This window comes from Salvelinus sp. IW2-2015, linkage group LG13 (genome assembly GCF_002910315.2).
Source record: "Salvelinus sp. IW2-2015 linkage group LG13, ASM291031v2, whole genome shotgun sequence".
NCBI classification, from domain to species: Eukaryota; Metazoa; Chordata; class Actinopteri; order Salmoniformes; family Salmonidae; genus Salvelinus; species Salvelinus sp. IW2-2015.
The window spans coordinates 15,267,839-15,295,271 of record NC_036853.1 but is presented as its reverse complement, the minus strand read 5'-3'; the positions used below and the strand labels follow the sequence as shown (position 1 = coordinate 15,295,271).

The 27,433-nt window shown below is 42.7% G+C and overlaps 1 protein-coding gene across 1 annotated transcript in view; it reads left to right on the top strand.

Moving 5' to 3' along the window:
- Positions 1-27,433, top strand: part of LOC139028579 (leucine-rich repeat-containing protein 7-like) — a 74,707-nt gene that overhangs the window by 42,632 nt on the left and 4,642 nt on the right. The window contains exons 2-6 of the mRNA XM_070446361.1: positions 7,225-7,427; positions 11,127-11,244; positions 11,435-11,513; positions 22,676-22,765; positions 25,061-25,117. Coding sequence (XP_070302462.1) covers positions 7,225-7,427; positions 11,127-11,244; positions 11,435-11,513; positions 22,676-22,765; positions 25,061-25,117 — 547 coding nt within the window. The remainder of the gene's footprint in view (positions 1-7,224; positions 7,428-11,126; positions 11,245-11,434; positions 11,514-22,675; positions 22,766-25,060; positions 25,118-27,433) is intronic.

The following is a 27,433-nucleotide window of genomic DNA, read 5'->3' as shown; positions in this document are numbered from 1 at the left end:
TGGGCCAAAATTCACCCAACTTATTGTGGGAAGCTTGTGGAAGGCTACCCAAAACGTTTGACCCAAGTTAAACAATTTAAAGGCAATGCTACCAAATACTAATAGAGTGTATGTAAACTTCTGACCAACTGGGAATGTGATGAAAGAAATAAAAGCTGAAATAAATAATTCTCTCTACTATTATTCTGACATTTCACATTCTTAAAATAAAGTGGTGATCCTAACTGGCCTAAGACAGAGAATCTTTGCTAGGATTAAATGTCAGGAATTGTGAAAAACTGAGTTTAAATGTATTTGGCTAAGGTGTGTGTATTCTTCCGACTTCAACTGAATGTGCAATTTTTTAGACTGATCCAATGAACCATTGCATTTCTGTTCACAATGTTGTATCAAGACTGCCCAAATTTGTCTATTTGGTTTATTAAAAACTTTTCAAGTTCATAACTGTGCACTCTCCTCAAACAATTGCATGGTATTCTTCACTGTAATAGCTACTAAATCGGATAGTGCAGTTCAATTTAAGAAGAGTTTAAGCTTTCTTCCAATATCAGATATGTCTGTGTCCTGGGAAATGTTCTTGTTACTTACAACCTCATGCTAATCGCTTTAGCCTACGTTAGCTCAACCGTCCAGCGGGGGACCCATGATCCTGTAGAGGTTAAAGTAATGATGGACTGTCATTTCTCTTTGCGTATTTGAGCTGTTCTTGTCATATTATGGACTTGGTCTTTTACCGAATAGAGCTATTTTTTGTATACCACCCCTACCTTGTCACAACACAGCTTATTGGCTCAAACGCATTAAGAAGGTAAGAAATTCCACAAATTACCTTTTAACAAGGCACACCTGTTAATTGAAATGTTTTCCAGGTGACTACCTCATGAAACTGGTTGAGAGAATGTGTAAAATCTGTTGTCAAGACAAAGGGTGACTACTTTGAAGAATCTCAAATATAACATTTATTTTGATTTGTTAAAAAACAAATGAGTTACTTCATGAGTCCATATGTGTTATTTCATAGTTTTGATGTCTTCACTATTATTCTACAATGTAGAAAATAGTAAAAGAAAGAAAACCCTTGAATGAGTAGGTGATTCCAAACCTTTGACTGGTACTGTACATTCAAAATATTTAAGAAGATATTGAATTTTGCCTTTACTACTATAGCCCAGTGAAACGCATTGAATAACACAGTCATCAATGACAGTACAGTCAAAAAATAAATCATAATAAACAAGGTTTTGAAGTGTTTGGCCTATATCTAGGATWTATAAGAAAGCTTAGGAAAAATATATATTTGCACATATTTAATCCCTTTTTCTGGGTAGGCACACAACTACCTTCATACCTCAATTTTTTTAACTGTTAACGGTTACTTTCAGACGAGTCCTGTGACACTTGTGGGGGTCATAGAGCAAAACAGAGACCACTATCGTGTACTATATTTTGTTGCTTTACAACCGTTCAGATGCTACAGACGTTTTCGTGAGGAGACCGATTTTCGGTATGTCTCATTGTCTGACGAACATCGCTCTAGCTTTTCCACCTTTCACCGCAGATGTGGAAGTGCTACATTGGCGAATGCGGTGGGATTGAGACGCATCCAATTTATAGATTTTTTTACCTTTATTTAACTAGGCCTGTCAGTTAAGAACATATTCTTATTTTCATTGACGGCCTAGGAACACTGGGTTAACTGCCTTGTTCAGGGGCAGAACGACAGTGCATCAATCGACTCTAGATACACTATATATACAAAGGTATTGGGACACCCCTTCAAATTAGTGGATTTGGCTATTTCAGCCACACCAGTTGCTGACAGGTGTATAAAATGAAGCACACAGCCATGCAATCTCCATAGACAAACATTGGCAGTAGAATGGCCTTACTGATGAGCTCAGTGACTTTCAACATGGCACCGTCATAGGATGCCGCCTTTCCAACAAGTCAGTTCGTCAAATTTCAGCTGCGAAGTGGTAGGCCTCACAGAACGGGACCGCCGAGTGCTGAAGCGTGTAGTGCGTAAAAATTGTCTGTCCTTGGTTGCAACACTCAAAACTGCTTCTGGAAGCAACTTCAGCACAAGGCCGATTTACGAATGTCAGGAGAACGCTACCTCYCCCATTGCATAGTGCCAACTGTAAAGTTTGGTGGAGGAGGAATAATGGTCTGGGCCTGTTTTTCATGGTTGGACTAGGCCCCTTAGTTCCAGTGAAGGGAAATCTTAGTGCTACAGCATACAATAACATTCTAGACAATTCTGTGCTTCCAACTTTGACAACAGTTTTGGGAATGCCTTTTCCTCTTTCAGGACAACAATGCCCCCCGGCACAAAGCAAGGTCCATACAGAAATGGTTTGATGAGATCCGTGTGGAAGAACTTGACTGGCCTGCACAGAGCCCTGACCTCAACCCCATCGAACACCTTTGGAACGTATTGGGAACGCCGACTGAGAGCCAGGCCTAATCGCCCAACATCAGTGCCCGACCTCACTAATGCTCTTGTGGCTGAATGGAAGCAAGTCCCTGCAGCAATGTTCCAACATCTAGTGGAAAACCTTCCCAGAAGAGTGGAGGCTGTTATAGCAGCAAAGGGAGAACTGACTCCATATTAATGCCAATGATTTTAGATTGAGATGTTCGACGAGCAGGTGTCCACATGCCTTTAGTCATGTAGTGTAATATACTCTAGAGCAGGGGTGTCAACTCATTTCGCATCGTGGGCCACATACGGCCTAGGGAGATGTCAAGTGGGTCGGACCATTAAAATTATACCATACTCTGCTATAAATAACCAAAAATATTCATGTCTTTCCTTTGTCTAAATCTGGCCGATAGTTCCGAAATCCCTCTCTGCTATAGTATTCCTCGTCAGGCTAATATTGGCAAAAGCTTGTCGCTTCTCGGGACATACAAGTTTCAGCCGCCTTCATCATGCATCGTTTAACAAAGTCACCGTCGGAATACGGCTTCGATGCTAATGCTATTTTGCTTAGCAATTAGGTAGCTGGCTTTAACCGCTGCTTCACTGACTTCTCGGCTCTGGATGAAAGTTGATTGGCTGTTTCCCTCAGACCGCCCAGCAATTCGTTAATCTTATCTCTTTTCAGTTGTTCCTTGCAAGCCGTCATATTTTTTCGCTGTGATGAGTCTCGTAGTGGCGTCGAATATTATATTCCCTTCAATACCGAAACTTGTTGCAAACACACCAAGCACGAAGGTTTTCCGTGTGCATCTCTGTAATAACTAGGACGTGGTCCATTTTTCTTTGAAAATTCTACAACTCCTTATCTACTTCTCCGTTTGGATAACGACATTTTGGCTAATGAGGGTGTAGCGGAGAGGTAAGAGACCAAGGATTAACAACGTCGTAACAAGCAGCAGATGGCGCATTGATACCGTCTGCTGTTTTCAGTCTGTCTCAGTGATGCGGCTTGTCTTCTACTCTGATGGAAAAGAGTGCGCCCCTTAGCGGATAATCCATGAATTGCAGGCGAATTAAAAATATTAATTCCATGTCTTTTATGCATTTTTTCCACTTTCAAATTATCCTGCGGGCCTGATCGAACCTCCTTGGGGCCGGTTCCGGCCCGCGGGCCGTATGTTTGACACCCCTGCTCTAGAGTTAGGCCTCACTTTAGAGTCATTTGGAATGACTTGCCTTGCAAACTAAATCTAACCAGCAGAGATGTTCCCATAGAGCTGAGATGGAGCTGAGCAGGTGTCCTCAATCCTCACCTTTGCAGAATCTGGTCCTCTGTCATGTGGTTTCCAAAGCACCCTGAGCAGAACTCACTTGTATTAACACAAGATACTTTAAAACCTCTCTGGGATACGTGGGACGGTTGCGTCCCACTTGGCCAATAGCCAGGGAAAATGTAGAGCGCCAAATTCAAAAAAATGATATAAAATCAAACTTTCATTAAATCACACATGTAAGATACCAAATTAAAGCTACACTCGTTGTGAATCCAGCCACCATGTCAGATTTCAAAAAGGCTTTTCGGCGAAAGCATAAGATGCTATTATCTGATGATAGCACAACAGTAAACAAAGAGAGTGTAGCATATTTCAACACTGCAGGCACGACACAAAACGCAGAAATAAAATATAAATCATGCCTTACCTTTGATGAGATTCTTTTGTTGGCAATTCAATATGTCCCATAAATATCACAAATGGTCCTTTTGTTCGATTAATTCCATCCATATATATCCAAATTGTCCATTTATTTGGCGCGGTTGAACCAGAAAAAAACAGCTTCCAATTTGCGCAAAGTCACTACAAAATATCTCAAATATTACCTCTAAACTTTGCCAAAACATTTCAAACTACTTTTGTAATACAACTTAAGGTATTTGTAAACGTTAATAATCGATCAAATTGAAGACTGGTCTATCTGTTTTCAATACAGGAGATCAACAAACTAACGCTACGTTTCTAGTCTTGCGCAACTCTCAAACAGTACACATGACGTTACACTGTTTCCAGGTGGCCTTACTTCTTCATTGCACAAAGGAATAACCTCAACCTWTTTCCAAAGACTGGTGACATCCAGTGGAAGCGGTAGGAACTGAAAACAGGTTGATTAGAAATCCAGTATTCCAATGAAATCTCTGTTTGTGAACAGAGCCCCAGGACCAGCTTGCTGAGGGGACTCTTCTCCAGGTCATCTTTCTGTAGGTGATGGCTTTGTTATGGAAGGTTTGGGAATCGCTTCCTTTTAGGTGGTTGTAGAATTTAACGTCTCTTTTCTGGATTTTGATAATTAGCTGGTATCGGCCTAATTCTGCTCTGCATGCATTATTTGTTGTTTTACGTTGTACACAGAGGATATTATTTGCAGAAATGTTTGTCCCATTTTGCAAATTCTTGGTTGGTGAGAGGACCCCAGACCTCACAACCATAAAGGGCAATGGGTTCTATAACTGATTCAAGTATCTTTAGCCAGATCCTAATTGGTATGTCAAATTTTATGTTCCTTTTAATGCCGTAGAAGGCCCTTCTTGCCTTGTCTCTCAGATCGTTCACAGCTTTGTGGAACTTACCTGTTGCGCTGACGTTTTGGCTGAGGTATGTATAATTTTTTTGTGTGCTCTAGGGCAACGGTGTCTAGATGGAATTTTGTATTTGTGGTATTTCTGGCAACTGGATATTTTTTTTTGGAACACCATTATTTTCGTCTTACTGAGATTTAATGTCAGGGCCCAGGTCTGACAGTCTTTGCGGAAGATCTAGGTGCTGCTGTAGGCCCTCCTTGGTTTGGGACAGAAGCACCAGATCATCAGTATACATTTGACTTCAGATTCTCTCGCCCCATTGGGAATTCTCACGTACACAGGCAGCTGAGCCTAGAGTCCTGCAGGTCTGATCTGTGTGAAGAGGCCCTATATAGTCACTATTATACTTCTATGAGAGGCCCTCTGTCTGTAAACTATATAGCCATAGTCATCAGAGCAGGGATCCCACTCAAAGGCTCTGATTAGGAGACACATGAAGCTGCTGGGTATTTCTAAGGGTATTTTGTGCTATATCACTGGCTTAATAGATTTGCTGCTCAGACAGCCTCTTCCCTGCGTCTTGATTGGCTGCTGACACCTCTCTGACCTCTCTGTGGGCGTGACCTCTGATGCTGTGTTGTTGAGAAGAGCAGAGGACAGGGGAGGGAACTGGCAGTTGCTGCTGTGTTCCTGGAAGTAGGAGTGGGGAGATGATAGAGGGATTTCACTGTGACCTTGTCTGATATGTGCTCCTGAGAGCCCAGCTCCATAAGGATTTATCTCTCCCAAGCTGAAATGTCATTCATCTCTCTGCTCTGCCCTACTGCATCTGGAAGAGAGGCTCTTTACAAGGCACTCCGATTGAAACATGGTTGTTTGTCTCCTTTACAATGGGACTACAGAACAATACAAAGACTATTAGATGGAGAACGTGGCTTCTGGAAAGCAGGTTGTTCTGCCTGTGCCATGTCTGTTTTTGTTGTGTGTTTGGGTGGAAAAGAAAGATGAGTGGTGGGCCCCAGCCTGTTGGCTGTTGAGTTGCCGGTGGAGGCTGTGAATCATCACCCAGCTGCCCCTGGTCTCAACCTGCCCTGCTGACAAAATACACAACTTTGTTACAGTAAACACTTGATTTGTACAGGGACAGTGTAATTCACAGACTACTTGTAGTTACATAGAGCAGCCCAATTTTGGGGGGCAATAACAGCTTTACAAGATAATTGCTGTGTCTTGGTATTTAATGTGGTATTTACAATGAATAAAACCAGAAAAACTAAAAGGATGAACAAGTGTCTTGTTAATTTGATTTCCCTGCGTTTGTGATGCTGTGACTACTATGGGCCTAAGTTATCAGCAGATGCTGAACAATGGCTGTATTGAATGAGCTTCACAGGGTTGAGTATGATAGAAATACGTTTTATTATCACAAGGGTACATTCACATTTTTACCACTACTTAATCAGAACTTTCATTATCTTGGGGGAATGATTGACTTCTTTTTACAAGACCCCTCATACAACCTCCAAGAGAGAGGAATATGGCCTTGCAGACACTATAAACTCAGATACAACTCAGATCTTACCTCGTCCTTACATGGAAATAGGACATACTCACATTCAAACTCATTCTCTTAAATCATTTTGAGAGCAGACGGCAGAGCTGCTAATTATTTAGTGTAAATTGTCTTCACACAAACATGTTCCTCATGGTGTTCGTTGGCCCAGTGGGGATATGCAGGTAGTCTATCAATATTTATTAGTGAGAGACTATGGTATGAGCCCTGATATCTACCATTGACTTTCCCCAGGAAATATAGCTATAGGAGTTGTTGTCAAGAGCAGAATATAACATTTTTATATGTGTGAAATGACTCTATACTTCACATTGTTGAATTAGGAGTGTGTAGGACTGGCAGTGAGGTAGGCTGGTATTACTGTGCTGTGTAACAGTGTGAATGGGGGCTTTGACTTAGGTTGGCTAATTGCACTTAACTTTATCGGAGACAATTAAGAGCCTGTTTGACGAGTGTGGTTTAGCATGGCTGCGGCTAATTCCATTTTGTCTTCTGCGGTGCTGTCCTGACCTAATCAGGAGGCTGGAGATACAAGGGCCAGGCAATGGTGAGATTATTTAAAGCAGAGTGGGTCAGAGGAACGCTCAGCTAGTTTATGTTGTCTCACTTATCTCTCTCTCCTTTGTCTCCCCGACCCCTCCCCCACTACAGTGCAGTGTCTGGAGATGACAACTAAGAGGAAGATCATTGGGCGCCTGGTGCCGTGCCGGTGCTTCCGGGGTGAGGAAGAGGTCATCTCAGTGCTGGACTACTCCCACTGCAGTCTGCAGCAGGTGCCCAAGGAGATCTTCAACTTCGAGCGCACGCTGGAGGAGCTCTACCTGGATGCCAACCAGATTGAGGAGCTGCCCAAGGTGGGTTCTGATGGGGCTTGGACCTGGGGCTGAGGCTTGGGTCTGAGAGCTGTGGCTGGGTCCTGAGGGCCGGGGCTGGGGCTGTGGGGTTGGGGCTGGGGCTGTGGGATGAAATGGGTGAAGTGTATAAAAGGGACTCTGTAAAGTCATAGTTCAGACCATTTCCCAATATTACAAAGCATGGCATAATGATCGATGTCAACATTATCTCAGCTCTATGCACTCTCTCAATTTGGCGCTCAGTGTTGATTGTCTAAATGAGTTGCCAAGCCAACCAAACCCCCACAGACCAAAGAGTGGCGTAATGTCCTTCCTGTCTGTAAATGAGCTGTTAATAAAGCAGAGAGAAAAACACTCAGAGGGAGAAAGAAGCTATGTGGTCAGGAGAGAAGGGGGTTGGTTACCATGGACAGCTCCCAGTCAATGAGAGTTTAAAACTTCTTATGGCTGCAATCCCGTTAACGGGATGATATGACAACAGCCAGTGAAGGTGCAGGGCGCCAAATTCAAACAACAGAAATCTCATAATTAAAATTCCTCAAACATAGATGTATCTAATACCATTTTAAAGTTAATCTTGTTGTTAATCCCACCAAAGTGTCTGATTTCAAATAGGCTTTACAGCGAAAGCACCACAAACGATCATGTTAGGTCACCGCAAAATCACAGAAAAACACAGCTATTTTTCCAGCCAAAGAGAGGAGTCACAAAAACCAGAAAAAGAGATAAAATGAATCACTAACCTTTGATGATCTTCATCAGATGACACTCATAGGACTTCATGTTACACAATACATATATGTTTTGTTCGATTAAGTTCATATTTATATCCAAAAATCTCAGTTTACATTGGCGCCATGTTCAGAAATGCCTCCAAAATATCCGGAGAAATTGCAGAGAGCCACGTCAAATAACATAAATACTCCTCATAAACTTTGATGAAAGATACATGTTTTACATAGAATTAAAGATACACTTGTTCTTAATGCAACCGCTGTGTCAGATTTCAAAAAGCTTTACGGGAAAAGCACAATATTCAATAATCTGAGAACAGCGTTCAGCCACAAAAGGAAGCCATACAGTTACCCGCCAAATTGTGCAGTCAACAAAACTCATAAAAAGCACTATAAATCCTCACTTACCTTTGCTGATCTTCGTCGGAATGCACTCCGAGGACTCCCACTTCCACAAGAAATGTTCGTTTTGTTCGGCAATGTCCATCATTTATGTCCAATTAGCTATTTTTGTTAGCGTGTTTAGTACACAAATCCAAAAGCTCGTGCAGGTCCAGCCGAACGTCGGACAAAAACTTCAAAAAGTTATATTACAGGTCGAAGAAACTTGTCAAACTAAGTATAGAATCAATCTTTAGGATGTTATCATAAATATTCAAATAACGTTCCAACTGGAGAATTCCTTTGTGTGTCGAGAATCAATGGAACGCAGGTCCCTATCATGTGAAATGCGCATGACCAGGACCTGGCTCTCTGCCAGACCACTGACTCAAACAGCTCCCATCCGGCTCCACATCACAGTAGAAGCTTCATTCAAGGTTCTACAGACTGTTGACATCTAGTGGAAGCCGTAGGAAGTGCAAACAGATCCATATCCTACTGTGCATTCAATAGGCGATGAGCTGAAAATCGACCAACCTCAGATTTCTCACTTCCTGGTTGGATTTCTTCTCAGGTTTTTGCCTGCCATATGAGTTCTGTTATACTCACAGACATAATTCAAATAGTTTTAGAAACTTCAGAGTGTTTTCTATCCAATACTAATAATAATATGCATATATTAGCAACTATGACTGAGGAGCAGGCAGTTTACTCTGGGCACCTCTGTCCACCTTTCATCCAAGCTACTCAATACTGCCCCTGCAGCCATAAGAAGTTAAGAGTTTCTTTCCAATACACTATATTTTCAGAAATGGTGGACAATTTACTTTTATTTTTTAAAGAATTTATGAAAGTGTGTTTTTTCTTCACTTCAATGAAAGACATGTATTTGTTTGAAATCTATCACTTGATGGTTTCATTTCAGAGAGACAAATAATCATGTTTTTTAAACGCTATATGTCTGACTCACTCTCAGAGAAATAAGTAGTACTGCTTGGTTTTACACGGTCAAATGTAGCAAATAACTACATTCATTTTAATAAAGAACTGTTCAAAAGATACATTTGTGACCTCAGGCCAGCATCCTGGAGTCACCTCTTCACTGTTGACGTTGAGATTGGTGATTTGCGGGTACTATTTAATGAAGCTGCCAGTTGAGGACTTGTGAGGCATCTGTTTCTCAAACTAGACACTCTAATGTACGTGTCTTCTTGCTCAGTTGTGCACCGGGGCCTCCCACTCCTCTTTCTATTCTGGTTAGAGCCAGTTTGCGCTGTCTGTGAAGGGAGTAGCACACAGCGTTGTACGAGATTTCAGTTTCTTGGCAATTTCTCGCATGGAATATCCTTCATTTCTCAGAACAAGAATAGACTGATGAGTTTCAGAAGAAAGTTATTTGTTTCTGGCTATTTTGAGCCTGTAATCGAACCCACAAATGCTGATGCTCCAGATACTCAACTAGTCTAAAGAAGGCCAGTTTTATTGCTTCTTTAAGTCATGGTTCTCAGCGAGGTTTGTTCAGGGTCTTTGTGAAGAGAGTTCAGAGCCAGTGTGGCGCCTCACAGTGTTGCATAAGAACCAGGCATTGATAGATCCAAAGTGTGTGGTCTTTTATGTAAGTGTGGCTTGTGTATATCAGAGTGATGCCTTGGGCAAGACTGGACAACGCTGGCTCTCCTGATCCTCTCCAGTCTCCATTGATGTAGATACTCCCCCTCTGGCTATTATAGCTCTTATAGAGTAATGGCCTCTCATAATGGGCGTGTTACAGTAATGTCCTTACTGGACTGTAATGTCTCCCTGGCTCTCTCAAATGGCATCYTCTTCCCTATGGGCCCTGGTCAAAGGTAGTGGACTATATAGGGAATAAGGTTCCATTTGGGATGTAGACCCTTAGAACTTGTCCCTCTCTAGTCTCTGCTCTACATTTAGAAAGGAATCAACTGCTCTAATCTCTCTTTTACATGGAGAAAGGAATGGACTACAGAGATGGGAGGAAGCGCTTGTTGATACTGTATAGGCTGGCTTTGTTAAAATTCTGTACATTTATTAATGTAAATATTGATATTCATGTTACACAGTTAGAATGGTAATTGTTAGCCTGTTATCTCAAACATACTGCGTATGGCATGATGCACACTAACTCTGCATAGCGCCCTTTTCAACCTCCCTTCCTCCCTCCCTCTATGCTTTCCCTCTCTCTCCCTTCCTCCTTTATGCTCCATCTCTCTCTCTCTCTCTCTCTCTCTCTCTCTCTCTCTGAGGAGGACTGATGTGGCTCTCTCCCTCCCTTCATATAGAGCTGTGGACTACTAATGTTGTACTACAAGGTTACTCAACTGAGAGTTGCTGCTCTTACAGTGAACAAGGGGAAACATGTCAGAACATTGAAAAAGACGTTGCCTCAGCGTTTCTCTCATGTTTCACATTTAACTACAGCACAGCAGGATCATTAGAGACTGGCCTTATTGAAACTCAGTGCATGAAATCTCACAAAGTCTACACTTTTTCAACTCAGCAGGCTAAGAGATTGATATAACACCAGTATAACTTGTGTTTCTGTTCTGCCCCTCTCTCTCCATAGCAACTATTTAACTGTCAGGCTCTCCGTAAACTGAGCATACCTGACAATGACCTGTCAAACCTGCCAACCACCATAGCCAGCCTTGTAAACCTGAGGGAGTTGGACATCAGTAAAAACGGTAAGCGAGTGAGATGTGATGTCCACAGCAATCTCTGATAGTTTCTACTCTGATATATTCTAAATTGTCAACTCTCTACTGATACTGTCACTCTAAATATTAGCATGATGTACAATATGACGAGGCATGAGTATTAAAAATGTGTGTTCATTTGTTATGAATGACAAACATGTTTCCATCCCTTCTTTAGGTATTCAAGAGTTCCCAGACAACATTAAATGCTGTAAATGCCTATCTGTTGTGGAGGCCAGTGTAAATCCTATTGCCAAGTAAGTGAAGAGAGAAGTGTATCATTGTGATGGGATGGCTGTAGTCTATAGGGACAATGGTAATGCTGTATTATCATTGCCAACAGCTGTGTCTGTTGCTTTGTGCCAAGCAACAATCACAGATTACCCCAATAAAAAACAACCATGAATATTCCTATGAAAATGCTTTCAGTCAAATTGGCTGTAGAAATACATTTTTTATATATATATTTTTTTGTCACCTCATGGCAACTTAACTACATGGGAGACTGTTGTATTTGTATATCTGAGGCTTTAGTCTGAATGTAAATGATTAGCATAGAAGAATAGAAACAATTCCATCACTGTTTACGTAAGACATTTCTTTCCTGCATTGTGTAAATACTGTATGCCATTTGTTAAATATTGAGTAGTTTCCTGTCCTTACAGAGGGTAATGCAGGTCTCTCTGCGAGATCTTGACGTAATGTGCCTCATGCTATAAAATACATTGGAAAACCATAAGGGAGTTACCCCTGAGCAATACGTCATACATTTTGCATTTGTTGGTGGGAAATCATAGGTTGACAAACAAATGGGTTCTCGTAGATTCTCTTTCTACCTGCCTATCTTTTTCAATTCARTTCAAGGGGCTTTATTGGCATGGGGAACATATGTTTACATTGCCAAAGCAAGTGAAATGGATAAACAAAAGTGAAATAAACAATATAAAGTGAACAGTAAATATTACACTCATTATTTCCAAAATAATAGAGACATTTCAATTGTCGTTATATCTATATACAGTGTTGTAACAATGTGCAAATAGTTCAAGTACAAAAGGGGAAATAAATAAACATAAATATGGGTTGTATTTACAATGGTGTTTGTTCTTCACTGGTTGCCCTTTTCTTGTGGCAACAGGTCACAAATCTTGCTGCTGTGATTGCACACTGTGGTATTTCACCCAATAGATATGGGAGTTTATCAAATTGGATTTGTTTTCAAATTCTTTGTGTGTCTGTGTAATTTGAGGGAAATATGTTTCTTTAATATGGTCATACATTTGGCAGGTTAGGAAGTGCATCTCAGTTTCCACCTCATTTTGTGGGCAGTGTGAACATAGCCTGTCTTCTCTTGAGAGCCAGGTCTGCATACAGCGACCTTTCTCAATAGCAAGGCTATGCTCACTGAGTCTTTACATAGTCAAAGTTTTCCTTCATTTTGGGTCAGTCACAGGGGTCATGTATTCTGCCCCTGTGTACTCTCTTTTTAGGGCCAATTAGCATTGTAGTTTGATCAGTTTTTTTGTTAATTCTTTCCAACGTGTCAAGTAATTATCTTTTTATTTTCTCGTGATTTATTTGAGTCTAATTGTGTTACTGTCCTGGGGCTCTGTGTGGTCTGTTTGTGTTTGTGAACAGAGCCCCAGGAACAGCTTGCTTAGGGGACTCTTCTCAAAATTCATATCTCTGTAGGTGATGGCTTTGTTATGGAAGGTTTGGGAATCGCTTCCTTTTAGGTGGTTGTAGAATTTAACGTCTCTTTTCTGGATTTTGATAATTAGTGGGTATCGGCCTAATTATGCTCTGCAAGCATTATTTGTTGTTTTACGTTGTACTCTAAGGATATTTTTTAAGAATTCTGCATGCAGTCTCAATTTGGTGTTTGTCCCATTTTGTGAAAACCATAAAGGGCAATGGGTTCTATAACTGATTCAAGTATTTTTTGACAGATCCTAATTGGTATGTCAAATCTATGTTCCTTTTGATGGCATAGAAGGCCCTTCTTGCCTTGTCTCTCAGATCGTTCACAGCTTTGTGCAAGTTAGTACCTGTGGCACTGATGTTTAGGCTGAGGTATGTATAGTTTGCTATGTGCTCTAAGGCAACGGTGTCTTGAAAGAATTTGTATTTGTGGTCCTGGAAACTGGACCTTTGTTGGAACACTGTTATTTTTTGTCTTACTGAGATTTACTGTCAGGGCCCAGGTCTGACAGAATCTGTGCAGAACATCTATGTTCTGCTGTAGGCCCTCCTTGGTTGGGGACAGAAGCACCAGATCATCAGTAGACCTTAGACATTTTACTTCAGATTCTAGTAGGTTGAGGCTGGGTGCTGCAGACTGTTCTTGTGCTCTTGCCAATTTGTTTATATATGTGTTGAAGAGGATGGGGCTTAAGCAGCATCCCTGTCTCACCCCAAGGCACTGTGGAAAGAAATGTGTGTGTTTTTTTGCCAATTTTAACTGCGCACTTGTTGTATGTGTACTTGGATTTGATAATGTAATATGTTTTCCCCCAACACCACTTTCCATCAATTTGTATGGCAGATCCTCATGCAAAATTGAGTCAAAAGCTTTTTTTGAAGTCAACAAAGCATGAGAAGACTTTGCCTTTGTTTTGGTTAGTTTGTTTGTCAATTAGGGTGTGCAGGGTGAATACCTGGTCTGTCATACGGTAAATTGGTAAACATCCAATTTGACATTTGTTCAGTACATTGTTCAGTACATTGTTTTCACAGGAAATGTACAAGTCTCCTGTTAATGATATTGCAGTGGATTTTCCCAAGGTTGTTGTTGACGCATATCTCATGGTAGTTATTGGAGTCAACTTTTTTTTTCCTCATTTCATGTAGGATACCATCAACATCACAGGCCTTTTTGGGTTGGAAGGGTTTGTATTTTGTCCTGTTGTTCATTCATGCATCCAAGATGGCATAGCAGTTCAGACGTTCTTTTTTTTGTCCTCGTCTTGTCGTGTCCTGTATATATATATATTTACACCTTTCTTCGCATATCTTTATATATTTTATTATCCAAGAACTCAACTACAAAAGCTTTCCTGCAACCCGCCTCACAAATTACAAAAAAAAAAGTATTATTTACCTCAAATCTGAAAATCCACAGTGGAAGCTAGCCAGAGGCTAGCCAGAGGCTAACCAGAAGCTAACTAGAAGCTAGCCAGTAGCTGATCTGAAGCTGCCTAGAAGTTAGCCGGTTTGCTGGCTAGCGTTGGTGTTTCAGCTGCCCACGTTTGTGGTCTTCAGCTATTCCTTTAGCTCGATAATCTATCGGCACTTTTGTGCAACGCGACTCGGACCGGAGCATACCGGGACTATTTTTCTCAGTGTCCCCGGATTTCAGCCGCAGGCTCTGGACGTTTGCACCTTGATTTACAGCTAGCTAGCTGCAAACCGTGTGACTATTGGCTTACGTCGATCCCGGAGCAAACTTAAATTATTCCGGAGCTAGCCAGCTGAGGAGTTCCATCAGCCACTCCTGGGCTACAGTCACCTATCCGGACCCGTTTTTTTTGTTGTTGTTGCTGCAGATGCGGAGCCCCATCGGGCCTTCACGACTGACTGCCGACATTATCTGCCCGAGGGAGTTATCCAACTGCACCTCCGTCGCAACGTTACCTGAACGCTCATCTGGGGCCCGCTAATCGTTAGCTGTCTTATCGGCTGCTATCTGAATAAGTATATCGGACAATTTTTCTTGGGTCACTATAACTATTTTGCCAATTGGATTGATCCCTCTACCACACGGAACCCACTAATACCGACGAAACGCACGAGGTGTCTAAAAATAGACTTCCATCCTATGCTATCTTGCTACTGATAGCCATCTACCCGGCCAGCTGTCTGGATCGCCGTGACCCCAACCAACCTCTACTCACTGGACCCTTATGATCACTCGATTAAGCATGCCTCTCCTTAATGTAAATATGCCTTGTCCATTGCTGTTCTGGTTAGTGTTTATTGGCTTATTTCACTGTAGAGCCTCTAGCCCTGTTCACTATACCATATCCAACCTCTCAGTTCCACCACCCACATATGCGATGACATCACCTGGTTTCAATGATGTTCTTAGAGACAATATCTCTCTCATCATCACTCAATACCTAGGTTTACCTCCACTGTATTCACATCCTGCCATACCTTTGTCTGTACATTATTCCTTGAAGCTATTTTATCGCCCCCAGAAACTTCCTTTTACTCTCTGTTCTAGTCGTTCTAGACGACCAATTCTCATAGCTTTTAGCGCTACCCTTATCCTACTCCTCCTCTGTTCCTCTGGTGATGTAGAGGTGAACCCAGGCCCTGCAGTACCTAGCTCCACTCCTATTCCCCGGCGCTCTTTTTTGATGACTTCTGTAACCGTAATAGCCTTGGTTTCATGCATGTAACATTAGAAGCTCCTCCCTAAGTTTGTTTTGTTTCACTGCTTTAGCACACTCTGCCAACCTGGATGTTTTAGCCGTGTCTGAATCCTGTCTTAGGAAGACCACCAAAAAATTCTGACATTTTCATCCCTAATTACAATATTTTCAGACAAGATAGAACGGCCAAAGGGGCGTGTTTGCAATCTACTGCAAAGATTGCCTGCAGAGTTCTGTTTTACTATCCAGGTCTGTTCCCAAACAATTTGAACTTCTACTTTTAAAAATCCACCTCTCTAAAAACAAGTCTCTCACCGTTGCCGCCTGCTATAGACCACCCTCTGCCCCCAGCTGTGCTCTGGACACCAATGTGAACTGATTGCCCCCCATCTATCTTTCAGAGCTCGTGCTGCTAGGCGACCTAAATTGGAACATGCTTAACACCCCAGCCATCCTACAATCTAAGCTTGATGCCCTCAATCTCACACAAATTATCAATGAACCTACCAGGTACCACCCCAATTCCGTAAACACGGTACCCTCATAGATATCATCCTAACCAACTTGCCCTCCAAATACACCTCTTGCTGTTTTCAACCAAGATCTCAACGATCACTGCCTCATTGCCTGCATCCGTAATGGTCAGCGTCAAACGACCTCCACTCATCACTGTCAAACGCTCCCTGAAACACTTCAGCGAGCAGGCCTTTCTAATCGACCTGGCCGAGGTATCCTGGAAGGATATTGATCTTATCCGTCAGTAGAGGATGCCTGGATATTTTTTAAAAGCCTTCCTCACCATCTTGAATAAGCATGCCCCATTCAAGAAATTTAGAACCAGGAACAGATATAGCCCTTGGTTCTCTCCTGACCTGACTGCCCTTAACCAACAGAAAATATCTATGGCGTTCTGCATTAGCATCGAACAGCCCCCGTGATATGCAACTTTTCAGGGAAGCTAGGAACCAATATACACAGGCAGTTAGAAAAGCAAGGCTAGCTTTTTCAAGCAGAAATTTGCTTCCTGCAACACAAACTCCAAAAAGTTCTGGGACACTAAAGTCCATGGAGAATAAGAACACCTCCTCCCAGCTTCCAACCGCTCTGAAGATAGGAACACTGTCACCACCGACAAATCCACTATAATTGAGAATTTCAATAAGCATTTTTCTACGGCTGGTCATGCTTTCCACCTGGCTACCCCTTCCCCGGTCATCAGCACTGCACCCCCCACAGCAACTCGCCCAAGCCTTTCCCATTTCTCTTTCTCCCAAATACAGTCAGCTGATGTTCTGAAAGAGCTGCAAAATCTGGACCCTTACAAATCAGCCGGGCTAGATAATCTGGACCCTTTCTTTCTAAAACTACTTGCTGAAATTGTTTGCCACCCCTATTACTAGCCTCTTCAACCTCTCTTTCGTGTCGTCTGAGATTCCCAAAGATTGGAAAGCAGCTGCCGTTATCCCCTCTTCAAAGGGGGGACAACTCTTGACCCAAACAGCTACAGGACCCATATCTATCCTACCTGCTTTCTAAGGTCTTCGAAAGCCCAGTTAACAAACAGATTACCGACCATTTCGAATCCCACCATACCTTCTCCGCTATGCAATCTGGTTTCAGAGCTGGTCATGGGTGCACCTCAGAACGCTCAAGGTCATAAACGATATCGTAACGCCATCGATAAGAAACAATACTGTGCAGCTGTATTCATTGACCTGGCCAAGGCTTTTGACTCTGTCAATCACCGTATTCTTATCGGCAGACTCGACAGCCTTGGTTTCTCTAATGATGTGCCTCGCCTGGTTCACCAACTACTTCTCTGATAGAGTTCAGTGTGTCAAATCGCGAGGGTCTTGTTGTCCGGGCCTCTGGCAGCTCTATGGGGGTGCCACAGGGTTCAATTCTTTGACCGACTCTCTTCTCTGTATACATCAATGATGTCGCTCTTGCTGCTGGTGGAGTCTCTGATCCACCTCTACGCAGATGACACTATTCTGTATACTTCTGGCCCTTCTTTTGACACTGTGTTAACAACCCTCCAGGCGAGCTTCAATGCCATACAACTCTCCTTCCGTGGCCTCCAATTGCCTCTTAAATACAAGTAAAACTAAATGCATGCTCTTCAACCGATCGCTGCCTGCACCTGCCCGCCTGTCCAACATCACTACTCTAGACGGCTTTGACTTAGAATATGTGGACAACTACAAATACCTAGGTGTCTGGTTAGACTGTAAACTCTCCTTCCAGACTCACATCAAACATCTCCAATCCAAAGTTAAATCTAGAATTAGCTTCCTATTCCGCAACAAAGCATCCTTCACTCATGCTGCCAAACATACCCTTGTAAAACTGACCATCCTACCAATCCTCGACCTGGTGATGTCATTTACAAAATAGCTCCAATACCCTACTCAATAAATTGGATGCAGTCTACCACAGTTGCCACCTTTGTCACCAAAATCCCCTTACACTACCCACCACGCTCGACCTGACACTCTCGTTGGCTGGCCCTCGCTTCATACTCGTTGCCAACCCACTGGCTCCAAGGTCATTACAAGACCCTGCTCGGTAAGTCCCCCTTATCTCAGCTCGCTGGTCACCATAGCAGCACCCACCTGTAGCACGCGCTCCAGCAGGTATATCTCTCTGGTCACCCCAAAATCAATTCCTCCTTTGCCGCCTCTCCTCCAGTCTTCTGCTGCCAATGACTGGAACAAACTACAAAAATCTCTGAAACTGGAAACACTTATCTCCTCACTAGCTTTAAGCACCAGCTGTCAGAGCAGCTCATAGATTACTGCACCTGTACATAGCCCATCTATAATTTAGCCCAAACAACTACCTCTTTACCTACTGTATTCATTTAGTTTATTTTTGCCTGCACACCCATTATCTCTATCTCTACTTTGCACTTTCTTCCACTGCAAACCAACCTTCCAGTGTTTTTTTACTTGTATATTTTTATTTATTTTTATATATATTTTGTTTGCCTTCACCTCCCTTATCTCACCTCACTTGCTCACATTGTATATAGACTTATTTTTCACTGTATTATTGACTGTATGTTTGTTTTACTCCATGTGTAACTATGTGTTGTTGTATGTATCGAACTGCTTTGCTTTATCTTGGCCAGGTCGCAATTGTAAATGAGAACGTGTTCTCAATTTGCCTACCTGGTTAAATAAAGGTGAAATAAAAAATAAAAAAATTCAGTGTAATTGGAGAATCCAGTGGGTTCTGGTAGTCTTTAGTAGCTGATTCTAAGATTTGTAATTGATCATGTATATGTTTTTGCTGTTTGTTCTTTGTTATAGTGCCAAAAAGATTGGAGAAGTGGTTTATCCACACAGCTCTGTTTTGGATAGATAACTCTTTGTGTTGTTGTTAGTTTATTGTGTTCCAATTTTCCCAGAAGTGGTTAGATGCTATGGATTCTTCAATTACATTGAGTGTATTTCTGACATGCTGTTCCTTCTTTTTCTGTTGTGTATTTCTGTTTTGTTTTATTGATTCCCCATAGTGAAAGCATAGACTCAAGTCTTCTGGGTCTCTGTTTTTGGTTGGATAGGTTTCTCAATTTCTTTCTTAGGTTTTTGCATTTTTCATCAAACCATTTGTCATTGTTGTTGATTTTCTTAGGTTTTGTGCTTGAAATCTTTAGATTTGATAGGGAAGCTGAAAGGTCAAATATACTGTTTAGGCATTATGCTGCCAAGTTTACACCTTCACTATTACAGTGAAATGTTTTGTCCAGGAAGTTGTCTAAAAGGGATTGAATTTGTTGTTGCCTAATTGTTTTTTGGTGGGTTTCTACACTACTTTCTTTCCATCTATAGCATTTCTTAATATGCAGTTATTTTGACTTTGATGCCTCCTCATGATTGAGTATTGCTCTGTTTAAGTAGATTGATTTTGCTGTGATCTGATAGGGGTGTTAATGGCCTGACTATGAACGCTCTGAGAGACTCTGATTTGAGGTCACTGATGTAATAATATTTTAAGATAAATACACAACGCAGAGGACTTAAGGTCAAGAGGGAATTAACAATCAGTGGAAATAGTTGTTTTTCTGTAATAGGGATTAAATGATTAATGTGTCAGAGACATGGGAGGAATGTCAGTCCGGGACTCATAGCTACATGTGGCAAGTTCTCATTGGTTCAAATTGTCCATACATTGAGCCTGAAATAGGATACTTGTTATCTGGCCATTGGCCCAATGTTATTGCCAGGAATTCTAATTGGTCAACCACAGGCTAGGGTTGGGGGTATAAAACTACATCCTGGCACTTAGTTCTGTGGGGAGAATCACTGAGGACAGGGAAGAATGATCGTCTACTTCCCAGCATAACAACTATGATTTGTTCTATTTGAATAAACCTATTTTTCTCCCCCTGATTTACTTTGGGGTCTGTGTTATTGAAGAATAACATCAACTGCTAATAGTGATAAAGTAATCTACAGTACTACTGCCAAGGGATGAGCAGTAGGTGTACCTACCATAGGAGTCTCCTCGAAGCCTACCATTGACTATGTACAAACCCAGCTTGCGATAGAGCTGCAGGAGTTGTGACCCATTTTTTGGGGTTGTTTTGTCATAGTTGTGTCTAGGGTGGCATATTTGTGAGGGAATACTGTCACCTTCAGGTAGGTGTTTGTCCCCCTGTGTGCTGAGAGTGTCAGGTTATTGTCCAGTTCTGGCATTTAGGTCGCCACAGGCTAGTACATGTCCCTGAGCCTGGAAATGGTTGAACTCCCCCTCTAGGATGGAGAAGCTGTCATTGTTAAAGTATGGGGATTCTATTGGGGATATAGGTAGCACACATGAGGACATTTTGCTCTGTTGAGATAATTTCCTTATTAATTTCTAGACATATGTAAAATGTTCCTGTTTTTACTAATTAAATAGATTTGGTTAGGTCTGCTCTGGGCGGCAGGTAGCCTAGTGGTTAGAGGGTTGGGCCAGTAGCCGAAACGTTGGTGGATCAAATCCCGAGCTGACAAAGTAAAAATCTGTTGTACTGCCCCTGAACAAGGCAGTTAACCCACTGTTCCTAAGCCCTCATTGAAAATAAGAATTTGTTCTTAACTGACTTGCCTAGTTAAATAAAGGTTAAATAAATAAAATTGAAAAATACCAAATAAGCATACCCCCTCAGTCTCTTCCCTGTTTAACACCTGGTAGTTTGGTGGATGGGACTATCAGCTCTCTGTTACCTAAAAGGCAACCAGTTGGTCCGTCTCGTCTATACCATGTTTCTTGTAGGATGACACTGTCTCTATTTCCAATTTCTTTGATGAAGTCTGGGTTCCTGCTCTTTAGGCCAAAGGCAGATGACCTCAGACCTTGTATATTCCAGGTTGGGGGGGTGGCAGAAGGGGCATAGGTCTGATCTGGGGGGGGCTATATAGGGTGTGGCCAGGGTTTGTTTGGGATGGTATCAGCTGGTTGGGGTGTGGCTCGTGAAGTTGTGGTCTGGGTGTAGATCCTCTTGGTGCAGGTCCTTCGGGAGAGGGTCTTGCAGGTTTGGGAGGGTGTCTCGCTGGTCTGGGCAGGGTGTTCGCTGCTCCTGTGTGAGGTGCTGGGGCTGCGGTTGAGGGTGATGTCCTTCCGGGTCCTGGCAAAAGTTGGGATTTCTGCCTTGTAAAGGTGGACCTGGTGGTAAAGGTTGTTCAAGTCCAGGGTGGAATGGTGGGCCAAGTAGACATTAGGTTTTGAGGCACAGTCACGGGAAATGCTTGCGTTCACCCGCTGTATGGTGGCAAGGTGAATGTCTTTTCGTGATAGCAGGGTGGAGATAACCACTTGTGCGTTGGAGAAAGTGGAAGAAGCTTTTTCAATCACTCCGTTGAGTGCTGTGGCCATCCTTTCCTGCTGGGCCCTCAGGTAATTTGTGACCGTGTGATTTATAATGTGGCTGGGGGACCCTAGTCTGTCCTCTGACAACAGCTCTAGGACATGCCTAGTGTTTGGGCACCAGAGTTTAGCCAGTTTCTGTTTGGGAAAAAGTTTATTATCTTGAATGTATTTGCCATTTGAGTCAATGAGGAGCACCATTTCTGGCTTTTGTGTGTCCTCAATGGATGTGTGGGGGTTGTCAGGAGAGCTATCGGTGGAGCTGACGGGGGCTGTTAGGAGGGGGTGGGGTCTGTTGGGTTGGTGGGTCCTATGTTGTCGGTCCCATTGTGGTGTTGTGGTCCGGGTCTGAGGTAGGCTGTTTTGCTGGCTTCTCTGGGGGAGTGTCTGTAACACCTCAGCTTTCTCACCTCCTCCTCCAGTGCTGTTATGTGTGCCTCTCTCTCCTCCTTCACTGCTGTGCCATGTGTTTCTCTCCCTCCTCCTTCACTGCTGTTAGCTGTGCCATGTGTTTCTCTGTTGTTGTGGTGATCTGTTTTGTGGGTCTGTTCTGTCTGGATAGTGTGGACTAAATCTCTGAGCTCCATGTCTCTCTCCAGCTCTGTGAATTCATTCCTTTCAATGATGGAGGAGCAGTGCAGTTGTGGGACCTGGGTGTGTTCAGTGCTGGGAGGGTGACTATCCTCGTCTGCAGGACAGTTTGAAGAGGTGTGATCAGACTCAGACCCAGGATGGGGGAATCGTCACCGAGAGAGAGCTTTTCCTGATGTGCTCTCTCTTTGATCCCGTAAAAGTCCTGCTGGAACTGCTTGAGCATGCCCTGAACCATTACTGTCCCAGACTTATACATGTTGACAGAGGTTGTTTCAATTTCCTCAATGTCTAGTATTCTGAGTTTCCACCCTGGGCCAATACCCTCTCTCTTGAGATAGGGGTAGTGTGGTCTTATAGCACTGTGCCATGCCAGGGGATGGTCTGTGTGGAAAATGAAGTTGCTTACGTTCCCCTCTTTGTAGYGGTCAGCAAATAGTATCTCTGGATTGTCCTTGAGGAGCTTCTTTTTGTACTTATTCCGTGCTGTGTAATTTTTTTATATCCAAGGGGTACTGTACTGTGATGACATCTGCACAGGGATTCTTTCTCTCTCTTCCTTTCCGTCCCTCTCATTGCCCATCTCTCCACTGTAGGCTCCCAGAGGGCTTCACCCAGCTCCTCAACCTGACACAGCTCTTCTTAAACGATGCCTTTCTGGAATACCTCCCCGCCAACTTTGGGAGGTGAGTTCAGCCTATAGCCTCCCATGTTCTGGTGTTGTGGGGCCTAGGGCCCTCAGTTGCAGAAGGAGAGGCCCTCTGTGTATGGATTGGATAGGAGCTTTTATTCAGTTACCAGTATGCCTGGGTGGGTTCAAACAGACTGTTCTTCATTCTCTGCACACAACGCCTTGTAAACGTCACTTGCCTGGGGCTTGCATGAATAAAGCAATGGTTTAGGGACAGATCTAAATGTACTGGGGGCGAGGGGCCGTCCAACTCAAGGTGTCCTAAAACAAAAATTCACCCCCCTCCCCAAAGTTATAAATATTTTCACATGACCCTTAATTGAACACCCTACCTCTTCATCGAATTAACTCAAAATAATATTTATGACCACAAATAACAATAACTGTAGCGACCATGTGTTTATGAACGTGGATATCGACTTTGCCACTTCAGCTTGCTTTTGTGGCCCAGTCGATGCCACACAGGGCTACGGGTCAGAAGGTTGAGCGTTCGCCGACCACCACAGACTCTCTCCCTGCCTGTTTCATTAGCCTACGATCAGAGCCGTCTGCAGACAGTGATCAGCTGGGGGAAAATCAGATTTTCAACATTTTGATACCCAATATCGAAGGCTTTGCTTGACAATCTCTGAATGTCATTCAACTTTTTGGTGTTTTGCAACAGATGTCTTTTTCCATTCACCAAGCGCCTGCTGCACAGTTTGGATTGAATTATTGATTGATCTGGGATTTATTTCCATTGTGTTCGCTATTTTTTACCTAAATACATATACAATGAAATATATACAGACACATTACAGAGATAGAGACGAAAACATTCTCAACCTCCAGATGAGTATGAGGGGCAAGTTTAAGTACAATTCTTACACGCTTGTTTGGCTGGTAGCTTATTCTTTAGATGTTTGGGGCTGCTGGTGAACCATGATGTGCAGGCATAATCAAAGGTACACTGGACTCTTGCCAGAGTCTTTAATGTGTTTATAGCTAGGTTTCCATCCAATTGGTAACAGATTTGAATGTGAATATTCTAACATCTTCATAAAAACAATATGCCATTTCAGAGTTTGCCACCAGATAACATGACAGGGAATATTTTAATTTACCTGACATTTAAGAAATTTTATGGACATCGATATACATTCAGATCCAACCTAGCGCAGCCAGCGCCATCAATAAACGAGGGATGTTGGCCAAATGAGCCACATTTACTTTCCTAAAACAATAATTGTCCACCCCGCGGTTCAGCTGTCAGAGATCAGCACGAAATGCATCAGGGCATATACACTGCTCAAAAAAATAAAGGGAACACTTAAACAACACAATGTAACTCCAAGTCAATCACACTTCTGTGAAATCAAACTGTCCACTTAGGAAGCAACACTGATTGACAATACATTTCACATGCTGTTGTGCAAATGGAATAGAACAAAAGTGGAAATTATAGGCAATTAACAAGACACCCCCAATAAAGGAGGGGTTCTGCAGGTGGTGACCACAGACCACTTCTCAGTTCCTATGCTTCCTGGCTGATGTTTTGGTCACTTTTGAATGCTGGCGGTGCTTTCACTCTAGTGGTAGCATGAGACGGAGTCTACAACCCCACCAAGTGGCTCAGGTAGTGCAGCTCATCCAGGATGGCACATCAATGTGAGCTGTGCAAGAAGGTTTGCTGTGTCTGTCAGCGTAGTGTCCAGAGCATGGAGGCGCTGATAGATAGAGGTAGTCTGAAACAGTTCAACTGTTAGAGTCAGTTGAAGCACCGGGGCGAACTACCTTCATATCATAGGCCTGCAGTAGCTAAAGCTTAATAATAGCTACACCATACTAAACCATAAGAAATATTCTAAACTTTATTAGGTAATATCAAAAGTAAGTCAAGCGTTGTTTATTGAAAAATACGAGCAGAGAGCTAATGTAACCAGGGAAAAAACGTACTACCCTACCCTATGCCACTCCAAAAAATACACAACCCTCCCCAAAGCAAACAAATTGTTTTACAAACCTCCCCTACTTTGGACCACCCCCCCCCCCCCCCCCAGTCAATTCGATCTGTCACTTAGCAGCATCTCCTATCTGGATTGATGATGAATGGAGAAAAAGTCAGGATTTATCAAAACAGCAGTGGTATTACTCTTGGGCTCAGTGTAATGGAATTTAAGGTTGGGGTGTCATGTTTTACTGTCATGTTTTACTGTCCTATGCATAGCATTAACATGTATTAATACTGAGATGGAAAAATCTGTTTTCTGTATTGTGGATGCGTGTGTTTTTGACATCCTCTACTTTTCAGACTTTCCAAGTTACGGATCCTGGAACTGCGAGAGAACCACCTGAAAACGATGCCAAAGTGAGTGACTCAGCACACAGAGACCTCACCTCACCTGGGCAGATAGTGTTAGCTACAGAGGCGTATTTGATCATGGGATTGAAAGGAAAGGTCAAAATAAAATAAACTTTGCTCTTTGCCAACATACTTTTCACTGAACTTCATGGGTAACTTGCAGCCAATATCACTGATTCCTGCAAATAGAGAGAACTATCATGCTGAACTTTCTTTGAGTGTTAGCTATCCACATGTTAGTAGAGTCCTTTATTACAATGTCTGTGTTTTCCCCAAGCATCTCAAATAAATGATATCCCTCTTCCCATTGCACTCTAGCCAGCCTACCCACCTCAGATCTGTCCCCTCTCTCTTATGGAGAAGCCACTGATGTAACCATGAAACGTGTCTGTTAATGAAAGCCCTGACAGTTTTAGCAGCCAACATGCCCATACAGCCCCTATGAATCATCCAACCCTGCCCAAGATACTACTGCATATGGAAGGCTTCGATTTTTATCATTACCCCTGCACCACACAAACCTTAAACCTCAGCTAAATATTGTCATGAATAATGTGGAAATTGAGTAAGATGAGGTGACTAAACTGCTTGGAGTAACCCTGGATTGTAAACTGTCATGGTCGAAACATATTGATACAACTGTAGCTAAGATGGGGAGAAGTCTATCCCTGCCTTTTTAATAGCACTATCAACAAGGCAGGTCCTACAGGCCCTAGTTTTGTCACACCTGGACTGTGTGGTCAGGTGCCACAAAGAGGGACTTAGGAAAATTGCAATTGGCTCAGAACAGGGCAGCACGGCTGGCCCTTGGATGTACACAGAGAGCTAACATTAATAATATGCAGGTCAATCTCTCCTGGCTCAAAGTAGAGGAGAGATTGACTTCATCACTACTTGTATTTCTGAGAGGTTTTGACATGTTTGAACTACTGGCACACAGCTCGGACACCCATGCATACCCCACAAGACATGGCACCAGAAGTCTCTTCACAGTCAAGAAGACTATGGGAGGCGCACAGTACTGCATACAGCCATGACTACATGGAACTCTATTCCACATCAAGTAACACATGCAAGCAGTAAAATTACATTTAAAAAACAGATAAAAATACACCTTATGGAACAGCGGGACTGTGAAGAGACACAAGCACAGACACATGCATACCACGATAACATATACGCTATACACACACATGGCTTTTATGTTGTAGATATGTGGTAGTAGAGCAGTGGCCTGAGGGCACACTTCATGTGTTGTGAATGTGTTATGTTTTWAAAATTGTATAACTGCCTTAATTGGCAGCAGCTAATGGGGATCCATAATAAGTACAAATAGAAATATACACCTCCCGGTGGCCAAATAGCCTGAGTAACATTCCAGGCTGGAATTCTAATGGGCAGATTAGTGTGAGATCATGGTAAATAGCAGCTTCTAAAGTAAAAGCCATCTGTCTCTCTCTGTGCGACGGGTAGCATGTGTCAGAGGGGAACTGTGCATTGCTGTGGCCAGTGCCTGTTGCTCAGGCCTTGTTATTTGATGTCTAAATGAAATGTGAAGAAGGCCCCATGTTGGAACGTGTGTGTACAGTGTAGCCAGTGGAGCGCAGCCAATGATGTTACTATTTATCATAGTGGAGAGTGCTGAGCTGCAAGCCCCAGAGACAGACACACACACTGCTCACATTAGTTGGTGCATGCTGGCTCCCTCAGTTGTCCTGATTGAAAACTATTTTTATCCAAACATGACCAATAAACTTATCCCCCACACGAGAAACAAAGTTGAATGAAGTAAAACTCCTCCTCTTCCACCTCGGCTGTGGCACAGCAAGGGATGTTTGTTCATCTGTGTAAACCAACTGAAATGTGTTTCCCCTTGACGATAAGTTTAATGTCCTCATTCAATGAATGAGTTTATCATGTTACCGTTGAGTCATTGGAGGGGAAGTGTATCCTAGAGGAAGGGTATAGATAACACATAGGCTTTGATATGTTATGAAGGATGGGGAGACATTCTGCCATGAGGGTTCTGATCTGTTTGTTCTCACATCATTATTGGAATTGACTAATTGCTATGTGGGCCAGCTGCTCTATATCATGACATAAAACAGCAGTATCTGCTTTAGTGATTTGACCAATGGACGCTCACTATTCACCACTCAAGACAAAGGTCCTCTGCAATACCAAGCCAATAAGCTAGTAATGCAGTGCAAAACATCTTAGATTGAATCATTCTGACATTGCTCTCCCCGGCTGACATTGTGTACATTACATTGCATGTATGAACGAGTCTAATTTGAGGTGTTGCCTGGTGCAATGGAGAAA